General features: G+C 39.0%; 1 protein-coding gene across 9 annotated transcripts in view; it reads left to right on the top strand.

Moving 5' to 3' along the window:
* The window catches only part of ryr1b (ryanodine receptor 1b (skeletal)), a 65,225-nt gene extending 41,404 nt beyond the window's left edge, over positions 1-23,821 (top strand). The window contains exons 71-109 of one of the 9 annotated variants that reach the window (XM_040037672.1): positions 1,693-1,780; positions 1,865-1,957; positions 2,384-2,398; positions 3,724-3,894; positions 4,196-4,255; positions 4,363-4,497; positions 4,658-4,770; positions 4,893-4,989; positions 5,085-5,191; positions 5,281-5,332; positions 5,422-5,502; positions 7,823-7,922; positions 8,318-8,397; positions 8,540-8,616; positions 8,725-8,798; positions 9,207-9,224; positions 11,865-11,945; positions 13,335-13,423; positions 13,677-13,805; positions 14,160-14,264; positions 15,487-15,516; positions 16,288-16,317; positions 16,482-16,563; positions 16,656-17,965; positions 18,049-18,131; positions 18,435-18,618; positions 18,854-18,940; positions 19,190-19,444; positions 19,547-19,677; positions 20,080-20,122; positions 20,215-20,348; positions 20,437-20,497; positions 20,589-20,735; positions 20,838-20,972; positions 21,113-21,269; positions 21,503-21,567; positions 21,655-21,755; positions 21,933-21,984; positions 22,115-23,821. In XM_040037672.1, coding sequence (XP_039893606.1) covers positions 1,693-1,780; positions 1,865-1,957; positions 2,384-2,398; positions 3,724-3,894; positions 4,196-4,255; positions 4,363-4,497; positions 4,658-4,770; positions 4,893-4,989; positions 5,085-5,191; positions 5,281-5,332; positions 5,422-5,502; positions 7,823-7,922; positions 8,318-8,397; positions 8,540-8,616; positions 8,725-8,798; positions 9,207-9,224; positions 11,865-11,945; positions 13,335-13,423; positions 13,677-13,805; positions 14,160-14,264; positions 15,487-15,516; positions 16,288-16,317; positions 16,482-16,563; positions 16,656-17,965; positions 18,049-18,131; positions 18,435-18,618; positions 18,854-18,940; positions 19,190-19,444; positions 19,547-19,677; positions 20,080-20,122; positions 20,215-20,348; positions 20,437-20,497; positions 20,589-20,735; positions 20,838-20,972; positions 21,113-21,269; positions 21,503-21,567; positions 21,655-21,755; positions 21,933-21,984; positions 22,115-22,210 — 4,948 coding nt within the window. In that variant the 3' untranslated portion in view covers positions 22,211-23,821. The remainder of the gene's footprint in view (positions 1-1,692; positions 1,781-1,864; positions 1,958-2,383; positions 2,399-3,723; positions 3,895-4,195; positions 4,256-4,362; positions 4,498-4,657; positions 4,771-4,892; positions 4,990-5,084; positions 5,192-5,280; positions 5,333-5,421; positions 5,503-7,822; positions 7,923-8,317; positions 8,398-8,539; positions 8,617-8,724; positions 8,799-9,206; positions 9,225-11,864; positions 11,946-13,334; positions 13,424-13,676; positions 13,806-14,159; positions 14,265-15,486; positions 15,517-16,287; positions 16,318-16,481; positions 16,564-16,655; positions 17,966-18,048; positions 18,132-18,434; positions 18,619-18,853; positions 18,941-19,189; positions 19,445-19,546; positions 19,678-20,079; positions 20,123-20,214; positions 20,349-20,436; positions 20,498-20,588; positions 20,736-20,837; positions 20,973-21,112; positions 21,270-21,502; positions 21,568-21,654; positions 21,756-21,932; positions 21,985-22,114) is intronic. The other 8 variants (XM_040037674.1, XM_040037675.1, XM_040037673.1 and 5 more) reach the window with 8 other exon arrangements.
* The last annotated feature ends 52 nt before the right edge of the window (positions 23,822-23,873 follow it).

The raw sequence follows: 23,873 nt of genomic DNA, 5'->3' as shown, positions 1-23,873 counted from the left end.
GTCAAAATATATCTGGAATGGGAAAAAAGCTAGAGTTAAATATAAAACGCTTCAATTAAAGAAAGAAAAGGGAGGTCGTGGGCTTCCCTATCTACGAGAATATTATTGTGCAGCTCAGTTAAGACCGCTGATTTGTCTCTGTTGTCCAAACTACACCGCCGGATGGAAAGATGTTGAAGGAACAATAGTAAAAGAAATACCAGTTTCAGCTTTAATATCGGACATAAAATTGCAGAATAAAATACATATGGCAGATAAACCTATACTACAAATAATGATATCAGCTTGGAAAGAAGTAATAAAAATTGGTGGTTTGGAAAATGCCTCTAAGGTTTTAAGTTGGTGTGCATATGATTCAGATTTTACTCCAAATCAATATGATAATAGATTCAAAAACTGGATTTCAAAAGGTATAACTAATTATTATTCATTTGTCCATAAGAGTGCATTTCAAAGCTTTGAATCTTTAAGGAGTAAACATGACTTGGGATCTGATGATTTTTTTAGATATCTACAGATCAGAAATTATTTTAATCAAAACTTAAAAGTGAACCTAAACGAATTACAATTTGTAGAAACATTCTTATTACTAACCAAATCTGAAGTGAAAAGTAAAATTATTTCTAAATTATATAACAGCATCCGGCGGTGTAAAAACGACAGCACTCTGTATATTAAAGCGAAGTGGGAAAAGGAGGGTAATTTGACAATTACAGAGAAGTGTTGGGCTCACGCATGGAAGATACAGTGGGCTACCACTGGGTCTAATGTTTGGCGTGAATTTTGCTGGAAAAGCATTATGAGATTTTTCATTACCCCTGCTCAACAAAGATATCGAGGAATTGGTGATAAATGTTGGAGATGTGGGGGAGACGGAGCTAACCATTTCCACATCTTTTGGGACTGTAAAGATATTCGCCAGTATTGGTCTCTAATCCGTGATCATTTACAAAATGTTTTTTCATTTGTTTTTCCTTCAACTTTTGAGACCATGTTTTTGTGCAATGCACCAGTGGATAAACTGAATTCCAACGACAGAAGACTCCTGTATATCCTTCTGGCCGCAAGTAAAAAGCCTCTTACGAGAAGATGGCTTAAGCCTGAACCACCAACGATAGAAGACTGGATACATTCTGTACAAGAGATCTATACGATGGAAAAAGTGTCATTTTCTCTTAAACTTCAGAGGGATACCTTCTACGGAATATGGTCTAAATGGACAGACTATGTTAAGCATATGAGGTGTGATTTTGTGTATGATGTTCCAACCCTGAGTTCTACGTAAACCTACCTGCCCTGCTGCCTCCTAACCCTAGTTTTTTTTTGTTTGTTTGTTTGTTTTGTTTGTTTGTTGTTTTGTTTTTGGGGGGGGGGGGGGTGTTTTTGTTTGTTTTTGTTTTTTTCCTTCTTTTCTTTTCTCTTCTTTTTCCGTCTTCTTTATTTTTCAATTATAAGTTAAAATGTGACAGCAAAGAAAATGTAAAAAGTCAAATTACTGTTATGTTCAACAGCTGTCCCAATAAAAGAGATAATAATTAAAAAAAATAAATTCAAAATCTGAACACTAGAACAGGAAACTCAACAGGAACAATAAGTCAAGGTTTTAAAAGAAAGCTCCACTTTCATTTCACCCTTTTGTTTGCTGGTCATGATTCACGTTTAAGAACTATCTATTGCTGCCTGTGTCTGTAGGGCAAGGTGGCTGACTTGTCCAGACCCAGATGCAGAGGAGCTTTTCAGGATGGTGGGTGAGGTCTTCATTTTCTGGTCCAAATCCCACGTAAGTCTTCTGTTTTCTGACATCATATATGTATGCATTTATTCCGTCTCTCGTTTAGCATCTTTATTGTGTTATATATTGCAGAACTTCAAGAGGGAGGAGCAGAACTTCGTGGTGATGAATGAGATCAACAACATGTCCTTCCTGACTGCTGACAGTAAGAGCAAGATGAGCAAGGTACTATCTGAGAGCAAAGGAAATGTAAAAGTAAAACATTGCCTGTTCTCTAGATGTTTGATTCACCTACTTCCATATCTTGAGTCATAACACATTAAGAAACTAAACTCTAATAATTAATGTTTCACTAACACCACCCATTACAAGCAGAGAAAAGTAACAGGAAGCCCTTCTTGGTGTTTTCTCAGCTGTTATTTCATTGTTTTTCTTTAAGCTGCTGTAGCTTTATGATTATTCTGTAAGTGTTCATTTCAGTCATTTCACAAATAAGTTTCTACGAGAAGACTGATGGGCTGTTACATAAATATTAATATCCTTTTTTTCCAGGTCTGTGTAAGCGGCAGTATATAGTGTAGTAGTAAGATTGTTGCTAACTGTTTTTTCTCCATATATATCCTGTGTCGGGGTTGGACGCTGGGCCACTAGGCCGGAGATGGAGAGGTTAGACCGTGTTTGTGCACGAGAGCTGTGCTGATCGCATGGCACCCTGAGTTTGCGGAGGCATTTCATCAACTGCTAATAGACAGATCCCAATATTCACACGTATACAAACACACAAACACACACATACAGGGTTTTTTCTCTTAGGAGAGACTTCACTACACATCTATGAGTGAATGAATGAAGTGTGAGATTATATTATACACAAATATATTAGTTGTTTTTTAGGAGTAAAGAATGTGAGTGTGAATGTGTCGCAAACACATGCTTTTATGTGTGTCTGTATATGTGTGAGTAGGGGTCCGGAGCAGCTTGATGAAAGCTCTTTGCTGTAGATCACAGTAGTGTGAAAGGTTTCATGGTGCTCGGCAGAGCAGTAGCGTATATAATTTGGTGTGTGCGCTCCTGCAGCCGAGTACCATCACCCTGTTTTTCTTTGACCAGTAAATAGTTTGCCTTTCGATGATCCTTGTTGGATACAGTTATGGAGCCCGTGCTACTGTGATGTTACTTGTGTCACTGATGCTTGGGGTTTTTTTTTTCAGCTTTTGTGTCAGAGATTCCTGCACTGGGGGACTCTTCTCTTTTCAGTAGCTGTTTAAACCAAAAGTCCATACCCTGCTGTTGCTCGGTCCACCAGTAGCAAATGTCAGTCGCTGGATCTTTTGCAGGAAATTAAGCTAGCTCTCACTACATCACCAGAATACTGTCATCATATTTACTAACTGGACTCGTTACTTCATGTCATGTTCATTGACACCATTAAATTGTTAAATAAACCTAATCACTGTTTGATGTTTTACGTGGTTGGTGCAAGTAGAACCTCTTCTCCTGGGCTACCAGATGGGCATTACTGTAGTGAGCTTCTGTTTCCTGATCATCACAATGACTCTCAAAGCCCATAGAGTGTTTTCCACCCACACACACCAACACCAAGCATGCACAATAAGGGCAGAGAGGGTGCTGTGAGGCCAGACAACAGACAGTAATGAGCATTGTCAGCCTCTGGATAGGAGTGTGTGAGAAGAGCTCCACGGCGATGGAGCTGACCCCATGTGCTGTTCTCTGTGATGTCCAATGGACAGGATGTGCCCTGTCCGGCCACTGCAGTACTAACAGTGAAGCTGCATTGTGTGTAACACCTGTTGCTGGTGCAGCAATGAAGCACATGACATGAAAAGTTGAAGAAAATATGTTGTTTAGTTGTTAAATATTCTCCAAAGCCTTAAATGCCACAAACCATTTTCTGAAAAGGGATTTTTTATTGGTGCCATATAGTTGCTTCATGGAATAGAAAGTGTTCAATCAGTTTAATCTCTCTGTAGTCTGGCAGCTCAGAGCAGGAGCGTACCAAGAAGAAGCGACGGGGGGACCGCTACTCTGTGCAGACCTCCCTAATTGTAGCAGCGCTAAAGAAGATGCTTCCCATCGGCCTCAATATGTGCTCTCCTGCAGACCAGGAACTCATCAACCTTGCCAAGATCAGATACTCACTGGTACTTGTGCTTATTAATGTGATTTCTTTGGGCAAAACTTGCTTCATAGATTAATTTGTTGAATTGAGCGCTTTAAATTTCTATAGTGCAAAAGCGTTGCTTCTTTGTTAGCATACATTTTGACACAAAATGGGTAGAAATGATTTTATCTCTCTCTCTATATATAATATTAATATTTTTCCACAGTCATATAACTCTGTTACTTTTTTCATTCCCAAATTTGTTTAGAGGCTGCGTGCTGTTAATTACTAAACTATAGGATTATAAATGTCCTCCAAATATTGGTTTCTTTAACTCGTAGAAAGACACAGATGAAGAGGTGAGGGAATTCTTGCACAACAACCTGCATCTGCAAGGCAAGGTAGGCAGACTTTTTATTTCTTTACTAACTGAAAGAAGATAATAAACACATTCCTGTATAAATCTATTCATTCTGTTCATTATACACATTGACGTGTTATATTTTAGGTGGAGGACCCAGCAATGCGCTGGCAGATGTCTCTTTATAAAGAGATGTCTGGAAAAGCAGAAGATGCCGATGATCCGGAGAAGGTGGTGAAGAGAGTACAAGAGGTGTCTGCTGTCCTTTACCACATTGAAGTGGTGAGTACAACCAGGCATCCTCAATAAAAGAAGGTCTGGAACTGGCTCTCCGTTTAAAAAGTCCTTATCTCTGATCCTATGACCATAACCCAGCAGGCAATGCAGAGCTTGAGAAAAGAGAGACATTTTCCAAGATAATTATTTATTTTTTGTACATTAGACTGAACATCCCTTCAAGTCAAAGAAAATGGTTTGGCACAAGCTGCTGTCTAAACAGCGTCGCAGAGCTGTGGTGGCCTGTTTCAGGATGACGCCTCTGTACAACATCACCACGTAATGATTAACAACATACTTATTCAAAACATGATCGACAATAAAATCAAAAGGCTTTATGAGGCATTATACCTAATTATCTTAATTATCCCTAATTGTCAGTGATCTTTCATTGTTTGCAGGCACAGGGTAACCAACATGTTCTTGGATGCATACAAACGCAACTGGTTAGAAACCGAGGGTTACTCATTTGAAGACAAGATGATTGATGATTTATCAGTAAGTTACACTTTCATTAATGTTTCATCACTGGCATATTGTCTATTCTTTATACAAAGGGTCTGTCATGTTTTATCCTATCTATTAACGATTAGAAAACCATGGAAGAAGAGGAGGAAGAGGAAGAGGAGACCGAGACGAAGCCTGACCCCCTTCATCAGCTGATTCTTCATTTCAGCCGCACAGCTCTTACAGAAAAGCTGTGAGAGCGTCTTTCTTCCTCTGCCTCAGTTCTCTGACCTGTTCCTCAGTGACACTTACTGATTCCTGCTCTGTGGTATTTCATTACAGTAAACTTGATGTTGACCATCTCTATATGTCATATGCTGATATTATGGCAAAGGTAAGACCTGTAAAACACCAATGGGAATAGATCTTGAAGCTGAACTTCAGAAGAGAATAATTCACCGACATTCTGTCTGCTGCTTTCAGAGCTGCCACATTGGTGAGGAGGACGAAGGGGGAGAACAGGAGGGGGAGGAGCCATCCTTTGAGGTGCGACAGACAGAGATGGTATGGGGGGACCAGGGGAAGGGAGGCAGGGGAGTCAGCGGAGAAGCAGCTCCCCACGCACTGAGTGACTACACCATGACATCACACTCGGCACATCCCCCCCACCCCACTCTTGCTACATTTCTCTCTTTTTTCCCTTTCTGTCTTCCTTTCGTTAACTCACACCACGTGTCTATTTCCTGTTGTGGTGGACTGACCTGTGCATGCCTTTCCTGGACTCTGCACACCAGTCGGGATCAATATTCTGAAAGAATGTTTTTTTGTTTTGTTTTTTCTAAATTGCATGACTCGAGTGTAGAGATGATGGCAGCTAAAGAATTCAAAATAAAACCCAGGTGAAGACAGACAAGTGAGTCTGTACTAGCTATTAAAATTTCAGAATCACAGTTTCCAAGCCCAAGGTGTTTCGACACTGTGATGTTGCAGCTATGGTGATTTCAGAATTTCTGTTCCTTTTGAAACCTGATACGTAAATTGTGATGTTGCCCCTTTTAGACTTAATTTAGTAAGAAACAGATAATGGCGATTAATTAAGCCATAGCACAGGATCCCTAACAGGTCCCCTGTGCAAGTCTCAGAGTTTGTGGTCAGTGTCTTCTAGACATGCACCACCCTTTTCTGACTCACAACTCATGTAATCACCTGCTAATTTGACTGTGTTCACCCATATAGACTCACCTGAAAACTAGAGTTCTAACATCTGACAACTAATTGATTTTTGTTTGTCTTTCCTTTGAATTGGACAGCGCTAACAAGTTTCCCTCTCTGTGCTCACCAAGAATACAGTAAAAGCCTGCACAGTCAGCCGTACATATACCGCCCCAAGCCCAAACACACTCATGCGAGCATACGCTACAACAGCTACATTCACAGAGACATTCATTCATACACGCAGTTTCTTTCCATTCTTTCTATTCATACTCTTATGCTGAGCAGAATCTCTGTAACTAGAGAAAAGTGCATTCTTGTTTTTAAAACACTTCAGGCTTACAAGGGAGGGGGGCGGAGGGAGGGTTAGGTAGAGGTTTGGGTGCTTTGGGTGGGGGTCTGTGCATGATGTGCAGTGGGTGGGTCAAATGTAACCTCTTTTGTCAACAGGATGGTTGTTCATTACCTGCTATTATTATAGTATTTGTACTGTACCACAGAATAATATAAAAAAAGACAAGTATAGTGCAGCATAGTCCGAATAGCGTGAGTTAGAATACTGCGTCACGCAGCATTAAAGTTTGTGTGTTTTTTTATTCACTTTAATCTTAATATGTTATATTAAACAGTATGCAGTGTCTGCAGATGTGCAGACTCATTTGTTTGTCTAGTGTTCAGTAGTTTTAAAATATCACATACCTTTATTAATCTAATTCAAATAAATCTGAAGGGTGATGAGTGATTTGACAGTTTGACAAAGACTGCTGCTGTATAACTAAATGGTGCTCATAACCAATCAGCCTTTTTCAGAGTAAATATTTCAAAGTTGTTGAATAGAACAGTCTTTTTTTATTTTCATATCGTGACAAGTCAAAACTCTAAATGTCGAAAATATTTAGTCAAGCAAGCAACTTTTCCTCAGTTTCAGTTTAGGGTCTTATAGTTTATCTAAAAAGCAGACAAGCGTCACATACAGACAGGCTACTCCAGGTAGCATAAAATATAAGTTTAGGCTGTGAAGTAGAACAACCCTAAGCTGTTCTGTTGGAAGCAGGGGTTGCATGCTGTTTTACTCCAGCAACTGACGTTGCTTCCTAAGAAGAATATGTGAAGTGTGTGTTACAATCTGGGATGAAATGATTGCTGCAATTGAATGTTTGCACCTGTGTTAGATATCATAAACTGGAATAACTGTCTCCAACACTAATACATTGGAAGAGAATTGTATGTGTCTTCAAGAGTCCCGAGTATTAACACTAAAACAGCTTGTTTTTTTTTACAAGTTCATTCAACACTTGAAAAGAATAGTTTAGCTGAAACAAACTGGCCACTATCTGATGGAAACAGTGAGAATCTGCTCACTTAACTGAGCTTAACACAAAGAAAGATTAAGAGAAGCTGTTTCATAGGTGATAAAATAAATGTAAGTGTAAAAAGTTGTGTTACGTACATATAACACGAATTATTAACCAGCAACTCTGGATGACATCAGGACCAATGGTATAGCAAATACAATAGCAAATTATATTTAGAATAAGATTATCAGGATGTGTGTGTTTTTAGTGTATGTGTGCCTGTACATGTGTGTGTGTGTGTGTATGTGTACGTGCGGGGGGCAGTGCAGTCTCTGTTGACAGGGTTACAGCTGTTTTCTTGCTACTCTGCTGCACAGGAAAAGGAGATGGAGAAACAGAGGCTCTTGTACCAGCAGTCCCGTCTGCACAACCGTGGTGCTGCAGAGATGGTGCTGCAAATGATCAGCGCCTGTAAAGGTAGCTGCTGCACATTAGATCTGCACACAGACACATAGTAGCACACTCTTACACACACACACACACACACTTGTGTGAAAATTATGAACCAAGCGTTAGCTGTGTTAGATGAACCTGTTTATAAAAAAGTAGTGGGAGTAGGAAGTGTAAATTTTGGGGGCTAGGAGCTCACTGAATAAACTGCTGTCCGTCATGGACAACCCATCGCACCCACTTTATGCTGTAGAGGCAGCACAGCTCATTCTCCCTCAGACTTATTCGACTCCCCTGCTATAAAAAAAACTGTAGGCAACCTTTCCTACCATTTTATCTGTTGTTATCTTGGCAAAGAGAATCCAGCTTCGCTATTCATGGTTGGGTCAAGTTGTTGTACGAGCGGTATCTGCTTGTTTCAGGTGAACCTGGAGCCATGGTTTCTTCTACACTCAAACTGGGAATCTCCATCCTCAATGGAGGCAACAGTGATGTACAGCAGGTAAAGAGCCTTCATGAGTATGATATATTTATGTCTATAGGCTAAAAAGATTTAAAAAACAAAATTTATTTTACTGCCTATCTACATCTTGACATCTTCATTAGAGCGTTGTTGTCACCATGCTCTTGTCATCTGTGTGCAGAGGATGCTGGACTATCTGAAGGATAAAAAGGATGTGGGGTTCTTCCTTAGCATTCAGTCTCTGATGCAGACCTGCAGGTCTGTAATATATTTATGGTTACGTCGATGTTATACTTCTGCTTACCGTTGGAGGGGATATACAAGTTTTTGTACTTTTTAAGCTGATTAAATGTTTGCTGTTAACAGTGTTTTGGACTTGAACGCTTTTGAGAGACAGAACAAGGCTGAGGGACTTGGGATGGTTTCAGAAGAAGGCACCAGTGAGTATGGTCGACAGCTTTCAATGGTCACTCACAAACTCAACATGCAATGCATACAAACATCTGCATCTTTGTTCTCCTCCTTTGTTTTGTGATATAATATAATATTTTCTTAGTGTCAGTCTTTATACTGTGCATTTGTGTGTGCCTGTATGTGTATGCCTGGTACAGATATCTTTTCATGTGTCCAGAGTCAAGGAGTCATGACACATGTGTGTTAGTCGCAGCATTTTGACTGTTAATGTATGAAACTGTTTATCATTCGCTGACAGTCATGAGAATTCTGGACTCACTCCGTCTCTTTGTTTTTCTCTTCCCTACATCTTGTTCACTTTGCCCGTTTCAACTCTTTACTCCTCATGCCTATGTCCTTCCTACGCATCAATTTGCTGCTCTCGCGGTTCAAAGATAAGAAGCTAGAACGTGGTAAATGAAACTTTGCTGTCATATATTTTTCTTTCTTTCTCCCCCTCCTTTCTGTCCTTTCTGTCCCTTGTAGCTCTTCTTCTTTTGACTAGCCTTTTCCTTGCTGTGAACTTAATATGCATTTCATTTCACACTCAAGAGCCCAGTAAAATTAAGCTTTAGAGTCATTTGGTCAGTGGTAGATTACAATATGTAGATATATTTATTCATTGTTTCCAAGTTTATTTTTCTTTTTGAAGTGGCTGTGAAGTTTAATTTTCCTCCTTGAGTGTTTTATGACAGATCTACTGTAACTCCATCAAGCTCTGTCTCAGTATAGATCAATGGGAATGAAATGTGATCGTCTTATCTTCCTATTTCTTTGTATTTCATTCACAAATTGTGCTAGAAGCTAAAGTGTAGGAACTTTTTATGCTCTGCGTCGCTCTTATTTCCATAGTTTAAATGTAGTTTGTTTGCGTCTCCCGTTCCGGGCTGATCTTCACAAACTACGCAAATGGCCAGGTTAACCTCTGATCATTTCCATTTTGATTTGCTTTACTTCATCGGTATCGTAGCGTTGTTTATGAAATATCAGGTCATAATGTTTTACTGTGCTTGTTGTTAAAAAAGCTCAACGAGGCAGTCCAAAGGCAGCTCAGTAGAATCTCAGTCCTTGAGTATCTCCCTGTTATAGCGTCTATTTGTACGTATTTTTGTACATCATTTCTTCTCTGCTTGTGCACAGCATATGATACGATGTGATAGTTCAATCTGGTAAGAAACAAGAAATGAAGTCTTTTTAAAGTTCCAGCTGTTGCTGCATCATATACCTTTAATGTATTTTGTTCTGGTAGCCTTCTAACTTTATTGCTACCTCTTTGCTTGGTATACCTATGGGAATATTTAACATGAGTCACAATGATAACGTATTTTTCCCGAGGCATGTGTCCATGACTGTTGTTTTAAGAAAAACCTGGCATCCCCCTCATGGCTTTGTTATGATTTGTTGTTGTTCATTCATGATTAAATCGAAGCATGCTTGTGCATCTTTTGGAAATAAACTGTTTTTACCTGATAGCATGCTATTAGAGAACTGTGAAATTGATATTTTTGCAGTATATGTAGCAAAGTGCAATGTTTAGGTTAGATTCTATTGCAAAGAAATTATGAAAGTCTTCCCAGTTCCTTCAAAAATATTGAGAAAAGTGGTTATTAAAGTGCATTTTCCTGCATTCCCCCCTGATTTTCCCCCAACATCCAAGCTGATAGCTAACAGGAGTTTACAGAGTTCAGTAGATCTGTACTGCATGATGGTGTGCCGTGGAAGTTATATCTGTGTTTATGTGTTTACCATCAGTATCCATGTCCTGTTTTTTCAGCCCTATTTTTCTGTTATTTTGTGATTTTTATGTGTACTTTCATTGTCCACTACAGTGTGATGTGGCTGACACTTCTTGTTCATCTGAGTTGTGCAGATTTTTTGTGTTAAAAAATGTTGAGCTGGTTTGTAATACACATGTGTGCACCTTCCATCACAGTCACAGGCTCTTCAAGTTCAAACATGAATCTCAATTTCTCAAACATTAAATAATGTCATTTTAAATAATGTCCACTCATGACCTATTCCTATAAATAACATTTGTGCTTACTGTTTAACTTTTAATGCTAATAAAATCTAAATCCAGCAGTGTTAAATGTGTAGATGAACAATATAAAGTTGGTTTACAATATTTAACTATTTGATGAGTGCGCTTAATGAAGGTAAACTGACCTGAATACTAAATTCTATAATCTTTCTATAACTGGTCATTTGAAAAAATCATTTCCATCCATCTATTCGCTTCCGTTTATCCTTTTCAGGGTTGCAGGGGTTGCTGGAGCTTGTCCCAGCTGTCTTAGGGTGAGAGGCGGGGTAGAACCCTGGACAGGTCGCCAGTCTGTCACAGGGCTAAGACAGAGACAACCAATCGCACTCACGTTCACTCCTGCATTCACGCCTATGGGCAATTTATTGTTTACAATTTCCAATTAAATAATTATTTGTTTTTATATTTTCTTGTACGAAGACAAAATGATTGGATATTTTGATCTCCTGGTGCATTTTTTCCTTTTCTTTGTTTCTAATTTGTTATATATATATATATATATATATATATATATATATATATATATATATATATATATATATATATATATATATATATATATATATATATATATATAGGTTCAAGGTTCAAAGTTCTTTATTTGTCACATGCATAGTTATACAAGTATAACACACAGTGAAATGTAACCACAATATATATATATACATATATAAACTATATATATACATATATAAACTATATAGAAAGAAAACTGGTCTGAATCTTTATCTACAACTTCTGTAAGGTGAAGTCAAATAGATCAAGTCAAAAAGGATACAATTCAAGTTTTGCAAAAGAACATTAAAATGTTAAAGAAACGTGAGCTAAAGGTACCCTAGCATTTTCTAGGGTACTTCCTCTATAGCATCAACCTTTACTCCTAATATACATAATCTTGTGTTTACCACTATAATCTAACAGAATAAAAGCAGTTCATGTGTACGCTGTCCTGGGACTGCAGAAACCTGCTTTCGCACAGATTAATTAGCATGCCTTTTGTTATTCATCCTAGATGAGAAAGTGATGGCAGACGATGAATTTACATGTGACCTCTTCCGCTTCCTTCAACTTCTTTGTGAGGGCCACAATAATGGTAAGTCATGGCTGTACTAAATAAAACAAGTCTATTCACCAAACACCACGGCTGTATTTAGTGATCTTCCATGAGGCAGAGTGATGCCACCTTGTTTTTAGACTTTCTGCATTAAGTTTTGTATTTCATAAATGAAATTTTCAGCATACTTGGAGTCTTTATCCGTGTGCATTGTGAAGCACGGTCTGATTGCTTTCGGCTGAATATGAGTGGGGAATATAGAATAGAATGGAATAGAATAAACCTTTATTATCCCATGGAGGAGACATTTCGGTGTTACAGAGCTCTTACAGCAAGGAAAAATAAAATATAAAAGGAAGACACAAGGTGAACATTGAACGGAGATATCTATAAAATGGACAGGGATATGTATCAAATCTACAGAGTTATATATAAAATGTACAGTAAACAAACAAGCTGGTGAGTAAGATGACCAACAGGATGTTAAGCTGCATTATAGAGTCTGACAGCTGCTGGTAAGAATGACCTGCGGTAGCGCTCCTTCCTACACTGCGGGTGTAAAAGTCTACTGCTGAACGAGCTGCTCAGTGCTCGTACAGTCTCACGCAGGGGGTGGGAGGTGTTGTCCATGATGGATGTTAGCTTAGACTCTCCTCCCCAACCTGCTCAATGGACTTCAGGGGACAGAGCTGGCCCTCCTGACCAGTTTCTTGAGTTTCCCCCTGTCTCTCTCTCTCCATATATATGTGTCAAAGATTGGTTAGAAGTTGTGAAGCAGTTTTTATTAACCACTGATATAATTGTTTCATTGTGCACTTTTTCATTCATTCTTTTTAAGAGTGATTTGGACACTCCTAAAGTTTTTTTAACATGAGTCACAGTTCCTGTGCATTCTCCCCGCATTGTTCTCCCTGCATCTCTGGTTCATGTCTCAAGGTTTCAGGTTTGTTTTTGCTTAGCTTTTCCCAGTTTAGGTTACTCTTAAGTTTTGGTTTTCGTCCACCTCGTCCCTGTTTGTTTCACCCTTTTGTTAATAAAGCTCGCTCACAACTTAAGCAGTCTGCATCTTGGGTCCGTTAATAATTCACACAGAGCCTGTAGACTCCTGGTGGAGCATAGGGCCACAACAACACCACGCCAACGGACTCTATTTTGGGCTGTTCTCTTCAGCTGGGTCCACATCATTCTGGCGGCCTTTATTTTGCTCTAGACAGATCTTCTTCACGTCTGTTTGGGTCTCCCCACGGGACACTGTATATAGAACTGTAATTCCTAAACAGTTAATGCTAAATTTTTATAAAACTTCTTGAATTAAAGCTGAAAGTCAGCACTTGATGCACCTGGTGCATTATCGTCTGTCTGAATTTTTAAAAGTAGACTTCTTAAATTTTGACAATTCAGTTAATTTTCTTTTCCTTTTATCCTCAGATTTTCAGAACTACTTAAGGACTCAGACAGGCAGCACAACTACTATAAATGTCATCATCTGCACTGTGGACTACCTTCTTCGACTCCAGGTCAGTCAGATATACAGTACTTACCCTGATTTTGGTAAGACTGAGGATTAAGCACCTTATATACAATAAAGCTTTTGAAAGGTTTCTTATTAATGACTTCTGGGAGCTCAAAAAGAGTCTTAATATGAGTCCAGTATATCATAAAAATTAGATATTACAGTTAGCTTCTGATATTTTTAAGTTTTTTGAGAGTTAAATAAGTCATCCAGAACCCTTGCTAACATCATGTTCTTCCTCCTGTTCCTGCATGCAGGAGTCCATTAGTGACTTTTACTGGTACTACTCAGGAAAAGACATAATTGATGAGCCTGGCAAGAGGAATTTCTCCAAAGCAATGACTGTGGCCAAGCAGGTCTTCAACAGTCTGACTGAGTATATCCAGGTAAAAATCTTGCTGCATGAATGATAAGAAATCTTAGTGGAAGATAAGATTTCTAGGGGATATTCCAAATATGGGTCTACTGCCACAGCCCTCCAGACAGTGGTTAAGTGGAGAACCCCTTCAGATCTAAACTTTGTACATTACAGAGTAAATTGACTTTTTAGAAGAAATTCTACAGGTTTTGTATTCCTGCTTAGGATATGCATTTTTCGAAACACAGTTTTGTTCCCAAAATCAGACTTTTTAGAATTTTTGAAATATTTTGTTTGGTTACAAAGAAAAAAATATGTCTTCCAAATTTGTAAGCGCACATGAATATTATCTTTATTTGCCGATGTGTGTGTTAACTTTCAGGGTCCCTGTACTGGGAACCAACAGTCTCTGGCCCACAGCAGATTGTGGGACGCTGTTGTGGGCTTTCTACATGTCTTTGCTCACATGATGATGAAACTTGCTCAGGTAAGGAACATGCCATTGAAGTCATTAATTTTCAATCTTTTTCTTTTTTAGTTTTTATTTCCCGGTGTCAGGAATAATTTCCATTTAGAATCCCCCCCCCCCAAAACTATTTTCTATAATAATCTAAACGTACTTGTTTATAAAAATAGTTGTCGACTTGTCTGTTTTGTTATGCTAATTATATAAACTGTCTCTCTCATGGTTCCTACAGAGAAAAGTATGTATTTGTTTGATTACTCTCAGGTTTAACTTTAGAAAAAATCTTAACCGTTTCCTCCCTTTTTAGTCATATTGTTTCTGCCACTTTGATGAGTCTTTTGATATTTAACTGTCTGATAAATATCAAAGGATATTTAAACCTTGCAAATTTTGTCCCTGGTAAAGTAATCTGTCTATATATTAGGTCTAACTGTCTTTACGTTTTAGTTAGATTGTAACCAAATTTAAATTAGAAATGCAAGATCATCTTCCTTCATGCATACAGTATTTGTCTTGTACCTACACGTTTATTAGCTATGTTCATCGATTCAACAACTTTGTTTGACATTTTAGATTTCCACCCAGAGAAATATGAAAACATTTTCAGAGTTGCAGAAATGATGGCTACTACATTAGCAAAGCTAATTATTCTCACTCAGTCTAATGTGGAATTAGAATTCCCCGAATAAATCAGCTAACCTGATGAATAATATGAACTTCATTAAAGTTGGCAGAAACAACTTGAAAAAAATATACACTTATTCCTTTCTATTACTTCTATTTTCCTACTTTACATTTTTGTATGATAAAGTTAAACTACCAGTGCTATTTGATTGTGCTTTGGGTGTTTGCTTTCAATAACACGTGTCTACTGTCATTCATTTGTTTTGGTTTATAAGAAGCTGCAGTGTTTACTAACCTAATTTTGTGTGGCTGTTTTATTGCTACTGACACCACTGATTAAAAGGCATTTTTTATGTCATATGACTCTCCTGAAAATTACTTCTGTACAAGTACTTTGTTTAGGCAGGTTTAGATAAAACAAAACACATACATTAAAAAAAAGTTTTGTTCGGAAGTTCTATGCCAAAAAAAACTTCCAGAACAATATATGCTGTCTTGGTTATTGAAATGGAGGCTGTTGCCTGACAAAACATTAGATAGTATTCATGCTGAGACAATCCAAAAACAAAGTAAAAATGTTAATGTAAAACAGTTTTATTTTCATGTGTAACTCTGTTAGATGCACCCCGATCCTGGACAGCGAAACGGCGTAAGAATCTGTGTTTTCACACCGAATCCATCTCATTTAAAGCCCCTCATGCTTTTTTAAAGCCCTCATGCTTAATACTTTCTTTAATAAGTTGCTTAATAGCCTGCACCATCTACATGTGCCTCTTTGTGTATTTTCTCTGCAGCACTTCATATTTTGTCTTTGCGTTTTTTTTTTAATGATGTAGATTTTAGGTCTCAACTGTTAAAGAAGCCAAAGTTACAGTTATTCACTTAGTTGTGCTAGATTTAGACCTCGATGATTATTACACACCAAACTGTAATTACACTTTTGTAAGTCAAGTGTCTCCGGATGTATTGTGATTGAATTAATTATTTCTTCTTTGAGGGATTCATTTCACTTTACTCCTTAAAGCCTTAACGTGTTGTATTGTCTCTCTTCATTTAGCTGTTTCATTTGCTGTAGATGATAAGCTGTTTAAAACGGTACAACTCTGATTTCGCAAGCAGTTTTTGCTGGCTTGCATGACATCCTTTTCCTCTAGATCTCCACCAGCCTGACAGCCACTATGACCTATGATAAACATTTGAAGTTTGTCATATCAGCTGGTGCAGGCCTTCAGGAGTGATAAGATTAGCGTCTGCAAATATGGCTGTCTTCCATCCTGCAGTCTCTTTTTCAAATTAAGGCTGTTAGAAGAGCCATTTTCTTCCTTCCCCTTTCCTGTGTTTCTGTCTCACGTCCTATCACATTCAGTGTACAATTTATTATGTAAAAATGCATATTCTTTATTCAAAAATGCACCCCCAGGATCATTTTTGGAGTAGATCACACTCTGAGGTAGTGCCTTTCACTTACGTTTAAAAAAAAAAAAAAGCAAATTATATTCAGTTTAAACTGTAATGTATACAAAAAATGGCTTTTTTTTAGTCAATACCCTTTAAAAAGCTTGTCTCTCTGCTGTGTCTTTGCGTTCTGGTATATACGTTTTGGCTCCATCGAAGGACTCCAGTCAAATTGGTCTCTTGAAGGAGCTTTTAGATCTGCAGAAGGACATGGTAGTGATGCTTCTGTCACTGCTTGAAGGTAAGCTACTCCTCACTATCAGATCATGTCTGCTTCTTTCTGTCAGATACATTCTATTGTCCTTATCTCATCTCTGCTTGTACTGCTATCAGGCAATGTGGTGAATGGTACCATTGCCAGGCAAATGGTTGACATGTTGGTGGAGTCCTCCAGCAATGTGGAGATGATCCTTAAGTTCTTCGACATGTTCCTCAAGCTCAAGGATATAGTGGCATCTGATGCGTTCCGTGATTATGTGACTGATCCACGTGGTCTTATTTCAAAGAAGGACTTCTCCAAGGCCATGGACAGTCAGAAGCAATACTCTCCGTCTGAAATCCAGTTCCTCCTCTCGTGCTCAGAGGCTGATGAGAATGAAATGATCAACTTTGAGGAGTTTGCTGATCGTTTCCAGGAGCCAGCAAAAGACATCGGTTTCAATATTGCTGTTCTGCTCACAAACCTGTCAGAGCATGTACCCCATGACACTCGCCTTCAGAACTTCCTGGAACAAGCAGAGAGCGTGCTCAACTATTTCCGCCCTTTCCTTGGCCGTATCGAGATCATGGGAGCCAGCAGGAAAATCGAACGCATTTACTTTGAAATCAGTGAGGAGAACCGCAATCAGTGGGAGATGCCTCAAGTCAGAGAGTCCAAGCGGCAGTTCATCTTTGATGTGGTCAACGAGGGTGGCGAGAGTGAGAAAATGGAGATGTTTGTGAACTTCTGTGAGGACACCATTTTTGAGATGAACATTGCTGCATCTATCTCTGAGCCAGAGGGAGATGGTGCAGAAGAAGAAGATGATGAAGAAGAAGAGGAAGGTGGAGGAGATGAAGGAGAGTCTGGAGAAGGAGATGAAGGGAATGGTGAGGGTGAAGCTCCGGAGTCGGCTTCTGCCTTTGCAGAGTTTCTGAAGAGCGTGGTTAACTTCTTTAACATGTTCACCTTCCGTAACCTCCGGCGTCGATACCGCAAACTTCGAAAAATGACGGTAAAGGACATGATTATCGGCCTGGTTACATTCGTCTACACTGTCGTGATGGGCATCCTGATTTTTGTCTATAGTATATGCAAGGGTTTCTTCACACTAATATGGAAGGCACTGTTTGGTGGAGGCTTAGTAGAGGGTGCCAAGAAGATAACAGTAACAGAGATCCTGGCCAGTATGCCTGATCCCACCCAAGATGAAGTTCATGGGGACCTACCGCCTGAACCGGGTGCTAGGGAAGTCCAAGATGCAGATGGAGTGGCAGACCTCATAGATGCCGTGGGTGGAGAGGAGGAAGAAGAGGATGGTGAGGACAGAGAAGGTGGACGGTTGCCTGGCTTTAATACTCCTGGGGGACTTGGAGACATGGGAGAGACAACACCAGAAGAACCTCCGACTCCAGAGGGCACTCCACTGTTGAAGAGGAAACTGGTGGGTTGTTCTCTCTCATAGTTGTTTATTAATATGTACACTCTTTAGTAACTGGTTAATTAATTGTAAACTAATTAAAACAGCTGGCTGCTGCAGTAGGAGGACAAGGAGATGAAGAAAAGGTTGAACACGAAGAAGAGGCTCCTCAGGAGACCGAGAAAGCAGAGTAAGACGTTTGCCTGTTGTAGTCTGATGTCAAAAATAAGCAGGATCTGCTTAAAATGTGCCCTTGAGATTAAACATAATATATTTTCAATTCACTGAATTCACTATCATGTGTGCAATTATAAACAATTTCTAGATGTTATTGATTAAAAAACAGTTGTAACTCTGCACGGTTTTGTTAGCTGTTCACATACATAGCGTACACCCTTGTAGGTATTGAGTTTTTAATCACATTTTAAACAGTGCCAAAAGTCTAAAGCTATTTTTGTTTTCCCAAGCTTAAATTTCTTTGTGTCTTTCCAAGCACCGAGAATGGTGAGAAAACAGAGAAAGCAGAGAAGGCAGAGCCTGAACCCGAGGTAAAAGAGGAAGAGCCTGAGGAACAAGAAGAGATAAGTGTGAAGACCAAAGTGAAGAAGGACAAGAAATCTGATAAGGAGGGCTTTAAACTGTGGAATGAGCTGGAGGTTCAGAGGATTAAATTCATGGTGAGCAGCTTTTTCTCTCAGCACGGTGTTGAATGTATTTTAACTGCCATGATGAGTACTAGAAAATGAGTCTGATATGTTCAGCTAGTGTACTAGAGATTAGTTTCATACATAGAACATTTTTAAAATGACTCCTAGTATACTTTTGTGATTAGCAACTCATGGAGGACACCTTATCAGCATGTTTATCAGCATTTATCACAGCATTATTGCTAATTTATTCATTTCTTTCCAGAACTACCTTTCTCGCAACTTCTACAATTTACGTTTCTTGGCCCTGTTCATTGCCTTCGCTCTCAATTTCATCCTGCTCTTCTACAAGGTCTGTTTTGACTAAATAATTTGATGTCATGACACCTGGGACGTAGCACTGTGCATTACAAATTCAGTTATTAGAATCTGTTAGTTCTGGAGTCTTACGTGCATAAAAATAAGCATATTCACATTTATACATCAGCACCAACTAATATTTGTGATCGTGTCTTAAATATTTCTTTCAGATTTTTAGTAAAAATATTCTTAGAAGCTTTAGCAAGACCCTGAGGACTGCTGTTTTTTATGACCTTTCTAGGTGTCTGACACGCCTCCAGGTGAGGAGGAGTTTGAGGGTTCTGGTCTCTTTGAGGGTTCTGGGATTTTTGAAGGCTCCGGTGCTGAGGAAGACGGATCAGGATTAGATGACGGAGGGGAAGATGATGATGAAGAAGGCCCTTTGTACTACTTTTTGGAAGAGAGCACTGGCTACATGGAACCAGCAATGGCTTTCTTTGGTATTGTTCACACCATCATCTCCTTCCTCTGTATCATTGGCTACAACTGCCTGAAGGTGTGTGAGAGATTTACTTTTCTTTACTCCAAAAAAGTTTTAGGGGTGTGTTTTCATAGGTTTCATGCGGTATATCTTCTGCTCCATCTCCACCTTTGTAAGGTCCCTCTGGTTATCTTCAAAAGAGAGAAAGAACTGGCCAGAAAGCTGGAGTTCGATGGCCTCTATGTCACTGAGCAGCCTGAGGACGATGACATCAAGGGCCAGTGGGACAGACTGGTGCTCAACACTCCGTAAGACCCATGTTTCAGTATCAGATACATTCGTGATACTTTATTACGTAGAACCTGCTAGTACCAGGTTGGTACAACAAGGCACTCTTGCCCAGAGAACTGTCACTCACTGGGTATTTTCTCTTTTTCAAAGCATCCTGTTTAAACACTAGAGATGGTTGTGCAGTAAAATCACAGTATCACTGATAGAAGACAGAGAGCAAGGAGAGATGATGAGCTGATAAAGAGTGAAAGACGATTGGACAGTGAGAAAATAAGGAAAGAAAAAGAGAACAAACAGGGTTTTAGGTCAGGAAGATATTTATCTGTGCAAAACTGGAAAGGAAATGTGTGAGGCTCCAGAGTTTCAAATAAATAAGATAAACTGAGCACACTGTAGCTAATGTTTGTATCATTGTGCAGAACCTTCCCCAACAATTACTGGGACAAGTTTGTGAAAAGAAAGGTAAGACTTTTTTGTCTTTTTTTGTCAGCCACATTTTTGCAGTTATATATTGAAGTACGACGGTCAACTCAACATCTGTATGTGATGTCCAGGTTCTGGATAAATATGGGGACATTTATGGCAGAGAGAGAATTGCGGAGCTGCTTGGTATGGACTTGGCTTCTCTTGATGTCAGCGCCATGAGCCATGGAAAAAAGCCTGAACCTGACACCTCAATGTTCAGCTGGTAAGCTCACGCATTACATGAATCAATATCATTTACAGAGTTATATTTTAAAAAAGGCATAAGGGCAAATGTGTCTGTTGTTGTGCAGGATAACATCTATTGACATCAAATACCAGATCTGGAAGAATGGTGTGGTCTTCACTGATAATGTGAGTAAAAGAAAGTTTTTATGTAATTAAAACATTAAGCGAATCTGCTTTGAATGCGGTCTTCCTGATGCATTTTTTAAATATCTTTTAGACTTTCCTCTACCTGGTTTGGTACATGTTGATGTCTCTGCTTGGGCACTACAACAACTTCTTCTTTGCTGCTCATCTTGTTGACATTGCAATGGGCGTGAAAACCCTGCGCACGATTTTGTCCTCCGTCACCCACAACGGCAAACAGGTTACACTTTTGCTAAAGATACGTAATCAGGCTTTCAGTTGACCTGTTTTGTTTTTTTGTTTTTTTACATTAGATCCTTTGTTTTCCTTCCTTTCGCTGCAGCTGGTGATGACAGTGGGTTTGCTGGCCGTGGTGGTGTACCTGTACACTGTGGTGGCCTTTAACTTCTTCCGCAAGTTCTACAACATGAGTGAAGACGAGGATGAGCCGGACATGAAGTGTGATGACATGATGACTGTGAGTGGAGGGCAACCCCCCCCACACAAATAAACAACAAAGCAAAAAAAGCCCACTTCAAGACACACCCAGCATGATTTTTTGGAGGTCGGCTTTACTATGCTATCTAAACTGACCTCTGACTTTACCCCCTCCTGCAGTGTTACCTGTTCCACATGTACGTTGGTGTGCGAGCTGGCGGTGGCATAGGAGATGAAATTGAGGACCCAGCTGGTGATGAATACGAGCTTTACCGCGTTGTCTTTGACATTACATTCTTCTTCTTCGTTATTGTCATCCTGCTGGCTATCATCCAGGGTAATTTTGTGTTATTTGTGGACACCGTATCATGACACAGGGCGCTGCAATTTCACTGCAAACTGTATACAAATGGCTGTAAGCATAAGTCTAAACAGAAAATGGCATTTACAGCCAGTTTTAACACTGAAAAATGTAGCATTTAGCTATTTGTGCAGTATCACAAGTGAAGAAGATATTTCTGTTTTACAAAAATTAGAAAAGGGTAAAAAGAGTATTTGTCTGTCTCTCAGGTTTGATCATTGATGCATTTGGAGAGCTGAGAGACCAGCAGGAGCAAGTCAGAGAGGACATGGAGGTAAGGCTTAATTTTAAACAACCTACATCTCTCTTTCAACTACTAGACATGATTTTGTTTATCATAAAGTTTCCTTTCTCCCTTTAGACAAAGTGTTTCATCTGTGGAATAGGGAGTGACTACTTTGATACGACGCCGCACGGCTTTGAGACACACACTTTAGAAGAGCATAACTTAGCCAACTACATGTGAGTGGCATTACAAACGCAGATGTGACTTTCACGCCATTAAACATAATACTCTGTTATTTAAAATAGAAAATCAGCAGATATTTCTGCTAATTGTATTAATCTGAAAATCATGTTTAACCCCTTAATGCTAATGATTTTGACTTCTGTCAAGTCTCATTTGTGTTTCTGTTTCAGGTTCTTCTTGATGTATTTAATCAATAAAGATGAAACAGAACACACAGGACAGGTGAGTAAATATAGGGATTGATTTGAGACAAATATTGATGTTTCAAAAACAAAGGTGCAGGCCTCCTTAGTATTTTTTGGAATCGTTAATTTTGAAAGTCGGCATTCACCAACGTTGCACCATTTTTCAGGAGTCATATGTGTGGAAGATGTACCAGGAACGATGCTGGGACTTCTTCCCTGCTGGAGACTGCTTCAGGAAGCAGTATGAGGACCAGCTTGGATAAAGTCATGAATCTTTACTCTGCATCCAATGGAGAAAGAGAGGAGAGAGAAGATATGAAATTTTAAGATCAAACATATCTATGTCTTAGTTTTGTCCTTTGCCTGCACAGTTCTCTCCTCTGTTAAAGCTATGCACACTTTGACTGCACTGTTGTACCACCTGCAGCAGAATGTTGTTGGAGCTTATTTAAGAAAGGGAGAGTAATAACCGTGAGGCATAAGAAGATACAAGAAGCCAGGGGCCTTTTTATTCTGCTATGACTACACTACATGGCCTTTTTGTGAAATATACATAGTTTGCCTTGCATATCAGTTGTGTCTTTTCAAATGGGGCTCTTTCGTCGCTACTGCTGTAAACGTTTTAGTGCCTATAGCAAAGCCACTGCTTCAGCAATCTCGTTTAGATTTTCAGTTTCAACACTTTTCTTTGAGATATTTTATTTATATTATTTGTAAAATTAGGATTTTTTTTTTTGTACATGGCTGCTGCTGACTGGTATTACATGTCTGACTGTTGGTGTTTCTGCAATAAAAGCAGCTCGCAGTCATTTTTCTGAGATCCTTGAGAGGGCAGTAAAGATATTTGGCCGCCTCTCACTCTTTTTCTCTCAAAGCTTGTCTTCGGAGAAGCAATCGTGAATAGAAACTTCTGAACTGACTTGCCAAAATAAAAAAACACACTGACATCAGTACATGGCATGTACCGGTGTAAATCAGCTGTACAGACGAACCTACTTGGCACTCTTAAGTCTTACAATGCATCCCTGAATGTATGTGGTGCCCAATCTCTGCTGGTGTTTCCGTGCCATATAAGATATCGATGATGTACACACACATACACTATAAGAGGATGCCAAGGTTATTTATTCTTTATATGCAGATCAGATCTTCTGAAGACGACCGTTTTAGCCCGTCTGTATTTCTGGCCAACAGTCTGTTTTATGACACTTTATGCACAAATAAGTTTTTGTCAGTGCATTAAAATAAGTAATGAATGTATCTAACGTATACACTTTGGCCAAAGCGTCATCTGTATAACTGAGGAATGACTAGGCTGCCTGGACGCTTTTTGATGAAAAGACATATTTTACTTAAACCATAGATACATATATTTATTTTTATTTGGGGCTTTGAGGGATTTAAATGACCCTTGCTACTTTGTTGGACACGTGTGTCCTGTTTGTGACATCCTCAGTGGTGAAGAGAAATGGTCTTACACAGGTTTATATGCCCAGTTTGCAGTCAGAAGAGAAAGTTAGCTTTTGTTTTTGCTAGTTAGGTTTTTATGATCAGTATTTTTAGGAATTCAACATATGAATTATTTTCTCAATTTAAATTTGATGCATTGATCTCAGACCGTTCTGTCTCACTATGCCTCCTCCTGAACACATAAAAACTCATTTACTCTCCATCTTGTATTTAATGTTATTATATGTCAAATACAGAGCAGTATTTTGGTTGCTGATGACTCTGAAGTGTGCATTTGCCGCTGTAGCCCTATCAGAAGCAGTTGATGTTATGGAACTGAATAGAGATCACTACTTTCCACTTGACTGAGTGTCCTCTGACTGAACCCTGTGTTTCAATACAGAATAAACAGACTATTTTAAGGAGAACGTGAAGATGTCTCCTTATTTCCGTGCAAGCTTCTGTGTGTTTCTGGAT

This window comes from Simochromis diagramma, unplaced genomic scaffold (assembly GCF_900408965.1).
Source record: "Simochromis diagramma unplaced genomic scaffold, fSimDia1.1 OVJJ01000463.1, whole genome shotgun sequence".
In the NCBI taxonomy this organism is placed as follows: Eukaryota; Metazoa; Chordata; class Actinopteri; order Cichliformes; family Cichlidae; genus Simochromis; species Simochromis diagramma.
Note: the sequence above shows the minus strand (reverse complement) of the source record. Positions and strands in the feature narration are given on the sequence as shown.